The sequence below is a fragment of the Propithecus coquereli genome, unplaced genomic scaffold (assembly GCF_000956105.1).
Source record: "Propithecus coquereli isolate 6110/MARCELLA unplaced genomic scaffold, Pcoq_1.0 Scaffold42, whole genome shotgun sequence".
Classification (NCBI taxonomy): Eukaryota; Metazoa; Chordata; class Mammalia; order Primates; family Indriidae; genus Propithecus; species Propithecus coquereli.
In genome coordinates, this window is record NW_012149952.1 from 963,845 (window position 1) to 971,479 (window position 7,635).

A 7,635-nucleotide genomic window follows, 5' to 3' on the forward strand; every position below is an offset into this window, starting at 1 on the left:
CTTGCTCCCTCCCCTCCTCCATGTCTCCGCTCAAGTGTCACCTTCTCAGTGACACCCTGGCCACCCTGTCTAACCAGCAATCCCTTCCCAACATTCCCTACACCCCTTACTCTGTTTTATTTTTCTCTCTTCTTTCAGACTCATTGTACGCAACACTTAACTGGTATGTTTGTTTACTGCCTGTCCCTGAGAGCAGGGACTTTGGTTTACTACTGTGGCCCCAGCATCTAGAATACTTTCTTTGTGCAAAAAAAGTGCTTAGTACGTATTTGTGGCATGGCTATCTATCTCTTGTGTTCAGTCTGACAAACATTTTCTGAGGCTTTCACACAGGCTGTTCTCTTTGCTGGGAATGTCTTGCCCTGGTTTTTCCCATCATCCTCTCGGACCCAGCAGGAAGCCACTCAGACCTCCTCATCCCAGGCAGCCAGTCACTTTGTCTACTGGCCCCCCACTGTTCCAGCCTGAGCCCCCAGGGCCGGGGGCCGTGGCCGTCTGTGTCCAGTTTCCTTCCCCACCAGACCAGGGGGACGGGCCTGGTCTGACTCATCGCTGGGTCCCCAGCGTCACCCACCCATAACAGGTTGTAACTGTCCGCTGGACGTCCCTCCTGAAACTCTCTCTGTCTCTCACTCGTTCCTGCCCCCATCCTGATGCCTCCCTGCCATTTAACACACGTTTCCTGGGGCCTTGGTGTGGGCTGGTCCCTCTGCCTGGAACGCTGCTCCCCACCTGCCCACCTGCCCTCCTGGCGACCGCCTACTCATTACTCAAGACCCGGCACAGGCTCTGTCTGCTATGAAGCCACCACCCTGACGCCCCAGCTCCAGTCAGAGGTCTCTCCCCAGCTCCCCCTGTCCCAGCACCTCCTCCAGCACTGTCCTAGGGGCTGACAGTAGCCAGCTGGGCCCCAGCATGTCTCTGCTATCAGACTGAGAACTCCTCAAGGGCGGGTCTGATCTTGTGCCCTACAGTGCCCAGTAGAGGATGTGAAGGCAACTAGAGACGACAGGGGCCCCAAAGCCCTGACCTCCCTCCCCCAGACCTCTGCCTCTGGTCCTCTCCCACCTGGGGTGACCCTTTCCCTCTCCACTGGCAAACTCCTGCTCCTCTCTAAGGCCCAGCTCATATGTCACCCCCTCTGTGAAGTCCTCGCTGACTGCCCGGGTGGTCTGTGTCTCTCTTGTCTGGGCTCCCCTACCCTGCACCACCCTCCATTGATCCTGACCACCCTGGGTAGTGACCGTCTGTGTCTGGAGACTCCTTGAAGGCAGGACCTGGGTCTGACCCATCTTTCTGTCACCAACAACGCAAAGCAAAGCGTGAGTCAGCCTCTGGAGACACTTGCTGAATGGCTGCAAAATGTAGGAAACATCCCCAGCCTCAGGCCAGGGCCCCTCCCATCTCTCCTCCCACCTCTGACTTCACACCAGCCACCCTCCAGTGTCTTCAATGCCCACTGTGACTTCACGCAGTCGTCCTGTGACAGGCAATCAGGTTGTCGCCCACGGCTACCAGGTCTTTCGTGTCCACTGTGACTTCCAGGACCACACGCTCTTTCGCTCCCACCATGTCCTCTCCGCCTAAACGAACCTCAAAGCCCAGCATGCCTCTGGCATCCCCTGGACCCTCCATGCCCACTGTGGCTCCAACACCTCCTGCCTCCTTGAAGACCACCAAATCAGCAACGCCCAACAGGTCCTCGGTGCCCACCAAGCCATCGACATCCCCCAACTCAGTCACGAGCCCGAGCAGTTCCAAGTCCTCCAAATCAACAAGTACAAAGAGAGTCGCTTCTAACCGGCCCAGCAGTAGGTCCCGAGTCCACAGCAAGGCGAGAACATCCAGCAGGGTGAGCACGGACACGAGGGCCAGTACCGACACCAGGGCCAGCAAAGCCAGCAAGGCCAGCAGCGTGAGACGCCACCGACGGAGAAGCACGCGTAGCCGGGGCAGAACGCCTGGCAGAAGGGGAAGCCACGGTTCTAAGAGGTCACCCAGCAGGGCCAGCACTCCCAGCAGGATAGGAACTCATGGTGCCAGACCAGGCATGGATAGCAGGGTGAGAACTCCTACTTCCCAGGAAAAACAGAGTAGGGGGAAGAGTTATAGCCGGCCTAGAACCAACAACAAGGAAAGGAGCGACAGCCAGCCTAGAAATGTGAGCAGGGAGAAGAGTTACAGCCCACCAGGAGCCTCGGGCATGGAGAGGAGTTCCAGCCTGGCTGTAACCCCCAATAGGGCAAAAAGTCACAGCTCAGCTAGAGTCCCCTTTAAGGAGAAGTGTTATAGCCAGTCTCCATCGTCATCAAGGAGGGTGAAGAGTTACAGTCAGGTGACCACCTCTAGTAGGGAACAGAGTTATAGCCCAACTGAAGTGACCAGCAGGGTCAAGAGTTACAACCAGGTTAGCACCCCCAGCAGGACCCGAAGTCACAGCTCATCTAGCACCCCCAGAAGGACCCGAAGTCACAGTCGGTCTAGCACCCCCAGAAGGACCCGAAGTCACAGTCGGTCTAGCACCCCCAGCAGGACCCGAAGTCACAGCCGGTCTAGAACGCCTAGAAGGGCAAGAAGTCACAGTCGAAAGAGGACCCACAGCAGGGTGAGAAGTTACAGTTGGAAGAGAAATCATGTTAGAGCAAGAAGTCGCAACCGGAAGGGAACTCCTAGCCAGATGAGAAGACATAGTCAGTCTGGAAGCTACAAGGGGAAAAGTCAAAATCAATCTAGAACCCCTAGAAAGAAAAGAAGTTACAACTGGTCTAGAACCCCCAGTGAGGAAAGAAGTCACAGCCAGTCTAGAAGCCCCAGCAAGGAGAGAGATCACAGTGGATCTAGATCTAGAAGCCCCAGCAAGGAGAGAGCGCACAGCCCATCTAGAAACCCCAGCAAGGAGATCTGCCGCAGTCGATCTAGAACCTCCAGTAAGAAGAGAAATCACAGCCAATCTAGAAGCCCCAACAAGGAGAGAGATCCCAGCCAATCTAGAACCCCCAACAAGGATAGAGATCTCAGCCGATCTAGAAGCCCCAGCAAGGAGAGAGATCCCAGTCGAACTACAATCCCCAGAAGTCCTAGCAGGACGAGGAGTCCCAGTCAGAACAGAACCTCTAGCAAGACAAGGAGCCATTCCCCATCAACATTTTCCAGCGTAGGCCAAATCCCAAGCCAGGATGATAGTCAAGCCAACGCTACAACCTCTAAGGCCATCTCACCTGGGGAAAGGTCTTCATCATCTTCTTCCAAGCTGGCGTAGCCTCCAGTCTCAGCTGGCTCACGGGTCTCTGTCATGGCCAGGGGAGGGGACAGGAGACAGGAGCAGAGCAGCAGCTGAGCAGCGTCCCTCCCTGGCCAGCTCTCCACAACCACACCTCCGGCCGCAAGTTCGCTGATACAGGGATGTTGGCAGGTAGAGGGGGATGCTGGACAGGGGAAAGGAAAGGCCTGTAGTGACTCAATAAATTTTTACATAGCACCCATCCCCAACCCAAGCCCAGCTGTGTGCTCAGTATGGGGGTGAGACAAAGATGGCCCTAGCTCTGTCCCTGACTGCCTACAGAGCTTTGACTGCAAGCTCTGCCTCTCTCTGTAGGTCTCAATTTCCCCATCTGGGAAAGAAGGGTGCCTTCTGGTTCTTATTCAATGGGGTAGGGAGAGGTGACATTCTAAATATTTAACAGTAGGTACTGTTGCATGGGCACCAAGCAGAACCGGGAGTGGAGCAGGGGCTTATGCCAGGCATTAACCCTTTAGTTGCTGGACTGTGGGGAAGTCTGGGGCTGGGGGAGGGTACAAAGTGGCAGCCAGGGATAGGAAGTACTTGTGCAGCCGTGATACACCAACCAGTCTGGAAATATTTCAGTATTTAAACAATTGGTATGGCTGCACTAGTTTGTGAATATGAGCCTTAGTTCTACATCAATTGGCAAGAAAGTGCTGAGGTTTGCCACGGACCTAACTTCTCTAGCCTGTTTCCTTCTCTGTAGGAAAGGGGCTTCCAGGCCTTAACTCATTCATGTACTCCTTATAACCATGTTGAGAGATTATCTCCCTTGTACAGATGAGGAAACTGAGGCACAGAGGGGATAAACGGGTAGCGGAAGGTCATATCATCTGGTAGGTGGCTGACTAGGATTTGAAGTCGTATCATCCTACCTCTCATAAAATGATTTCCTGGCTCAAAAGATTTTGTGAAGATTCAACAGGCTCATTCATATAAATTGCTGGTGTGTGGCAGGTATTCCGTCAACAGTGGCTGTGACTACTCCCACCGCCACCCCTCTATAAACTCCAGCCATTCCAGACTTCTCAACTGTCCTTACGCACACCAGGCCTTTTCAAATCTGTGGCTCTTAGTACACCCTGCTGTTGCATCTAGAATGTCCTCCTTCCACCTTGTCTGCCTGGAGAACTCCTTTCCATCCTTCGAAACTCACCACAAATACAAGAACCTCTGTACTTCTTTCCAGCCCGAATATTGCTCTGCCTCTCCCAGTAAGCCTTCCCTGGCTCCTCTCTTTTCTCTCCCTCTTCACCAACAGACCCCCTACATAAATGACTTCTTTTGTCTCGCACTACACTCCCTGATGGCAGAGAACCAACCATGCAAGGCCAGTTGGTGAAGGGGCTGGCAGCCCCAGCTGCACTTCTTATATGCCAAGGCTTGTGCTGGGCGCTGGGGCTACAATGGTGCAAAATACATGGTCCCTTCAAAGCCTTAAGGTCAAGGTTTTAATGCTGGAGGCTAAAAAGAAAAAAATTCAGATTCAAGCCTGCAGGAGTCTGGGGCATTGGAAGCACTGGCATCATTGGCAGGGAAAGTTCCTAAACAAGACACTTGGATCTGGGCTTTTAAGGACAGAAAGAATTGGCAGAGTTCTCATGATACCCTATTGCCTGTAAGGCCCCATTTAATTTGCAAATTCTACTTTATGCCAGGATAAGATTACCAGATTTGGCAAATAATAATAGAGGACATTCAGTTAAACTTGAATTTCAAATAAGCAACAAATAACTACATTTTTTTTTTTTTTTTTTTTTGAGACAGAGTCTCACTCTTTTGCCTGGGCTAGAGTACCGTGGCGTCATCCTAGCTCACAGCAACCTCAAACTCCTGGGCTCAAGCGATCCTCCTGCCTCAGCCTCCCGAGTAGCTGGGACTACAGGCATGCGCCACCATGCCCGGCTAATTTTTTCTATATGTTTTTAGTTGTCCGATTAATTTCTTTCTATTTTTAGTAGAGACGGGGTCTCGCTCTTGCTCAGGCTGGTCTCGAACTCCTGAGCTCAAACAATCCGCCCGCCTGGGCCTCCCAGAGAGCTAGGATTACAGGCGTGAGCCACCGCGCCTGGCCAAAAAATAACTATTTAATATAAGTATGTTTCATGCACTATTTAGGACATACTTTTCTAAAAGATAATTTGTTCATCTGAAATTCAAATTTAATTAGGCATCCTATATTTTATCCGGCAACCATACACTGGGGACAATCAGGACTGAACTTTCCAAGGGGTTACCGGGAGACAATGCCCACCAGCCTATCCTTTCCCAAACCCGCATCACACAAGGCCCTTTTCAGAATATTCCAGATGTCAGGTGGCCGTATCCCTTGGTGCACGAGTCCCACTCGTACAACGCTATGGCGGCTAAATTGACTCCCATGATCTTAGAGGGGCATAAATCACCATAAGACAAACATAGTGCCTGAGACCCCACGATGCCCTGAGCCTGTAGTAACCAATGCCCAAGATGCCCTGCGTGAAAACAATAGGCACCCACTCCCACAATGCTAGGGCAAGGAGGCCAGAGCAAAACCTTCCACGAGACAATAAGGGCCAGTTCCCATAATTCCTTGCGGCATTTCCCCCAAGATGCCTCGGGCCTATAATGACCACCTTCCAAGATGCCCTGCGTGCACTCCATGCTTGCAGGACGTTCGGCGGGAGGTGTGAGACAAAAGGGACCAGTTTCCCACAGGCAGCTTGGGCAGTCTGTCCCAGAATGCACCAGGCCTATAACGACCAGCAGACCGACACCCACAATGCTTTAAGACGGAGCGCCCGGTTTTCCCAGGATGCCCTAGGGCGGTACAGAGCGACGTGTGGGGAGAGAAGGGAGCAGAGTCTCGCCCTCAGGCTATCACGGCCCAAGACCGCTGGCAGCTCCTCGGTGACGGGAGCCGTCTCCCATCATGCAGCAGGGTCGTAGCGCCCGTTTCCCGGCATGCCCCGCGCACCCCTGCCGCGGACACTCACCGGCGCTGGCGACCCCCGCTCCGGCTCTGCGGTGGCGGCTGCACGCCCGGGCTCTGCGCCTGCGCTGCAAGTAGGGTAGGAGGGGGCGCAAGGGGCCTAGGGCGCTTGCGCGGTGAGATAGACCATTCCTGTCGCGCTGTGGAAGAGGGGCTCCCCGAGTCGGGCCGTGGACAGGACCCGCGCAGAGGATTCCGCGCTTTGTCCCTCGTTGCCCGGATTTACTTGGTACAGTCCGCGGCCTGAAAGAACGAGAAGCTGCAGGGCTCGCGCGTGCGTGTGCAGAGGGGGAACGAGCCTTATAAAAATGGGATGCGCTGGGGGTGGAGGGCGCCAATTCAGCCCGGATCCGGGGAGGAGGCCTACTGATTTGCATAATCCTAGCGCGGGACAATGGATGGCCTCCCGCACTGGAAGGAGTGATTTGCATATTCTCCAGAGAGACGCCCCCCCCCCCCCGCACAGTGATTAGCATATTGGAGGGGGCGCCTGAGAAACGCTCATGCACACCGGGTGTGTAGACTTGCAAGAAGCAGGGATCCTTGTTCAGTCGGGGATCAGTTTGCATCTGGAGAAAGGGTACAGGGCGAGGACCCCTCCCAACCAGATAAATATTTATTGATCTTTTATGTGTCCGGCCCTGTGCTGGTGGGGCACTATGGTTTCTGCAGTGAACTAGACACACCCAGCCCCTATCCTCGTGGCGCCCCAAAGGAAGGAGATGCACACCTAATCAGACAACTGCTACCCAGAAAGAAGGTCAGACCTGGAGTAGGTGGAGCATAGGAGGCTCTGGGAGCCAGAAGAGGCACATGCCCCAGCATGAGGTTCTGGAAGAGCTTCCAGGAGGTGGTGATCTTTAAGCCAAGTATGAATAGGAGCCAACTAGAATGAGAGTCTTTCTGGCAGAGGGAAGAGCGAGGGCAAAAGCCCAGAGGCAAAAAAGTGCATTGATTGAGGAAGTGCAAGTGGCTTAGTATGCCTGGAACACAGAATTGGAGAGGGGAAAGGCTCCTATAGGTGATGTTTAAAGGGCTGACTTTATGCCAAGTATAGGAAGCTATTGCAACTCTCCAGACTCCTGTGAAGTGACTTTGTCACATTCCAGCTTAAAACTCTTCAATGGGATGCCATTACACTTAGGAAAAAAATCCAAACTCTTTGTCATGGCCTCAAGGGCTATACAGGAGGTCTGGCCCAGCTTAGCTTTCTGACTTCACCCACCTCTCCTCTTTAACCACTCCAGCTCCACTTTCACCTCAAATACCTCAATCTCTTCACCATCTCAGGCCTTTGCTCTTGCTGATCTCTCTGCCCGAAAATGCTTTTCTCGCTGATCTTCTCTCGCTGATCTTCGAATAGCTGCTCTTGTGGTCACCA

General features: G+C 53.5%; 1 protein-coding gene across 1 annotated transcript in view; it reads right to left on the reverse strand.

The window, feature by feature from the left end:
• Positions 1-6,547, reverse strand: part of ZNF428 (zinc finger protein 428) — a 13,436-nt gene extending 6,889 nt beyond the window's left edge. Inside the window, exons 1-2 of the mRNA XM_012653406.1 lie at positions 6,259-6,547; positions 3,219-3,425 (exon numbers count right to left, since the gene is read on the reverse strand). Of these exons, the coding sequence (XP_012508860.1) occupies positions 3,219-3,294 (76 nt within the window). The 5' untranslated portion in view covers positions 3,295-3,425; positions 6,259-6,547. The remainder of the gene's footprint in view (positions 1-3,218; positions 3,426-6,258) is intronic.
• Between the last annotated feature and the right edge of the window lie 1,088 nt (positions 6,548-7,635).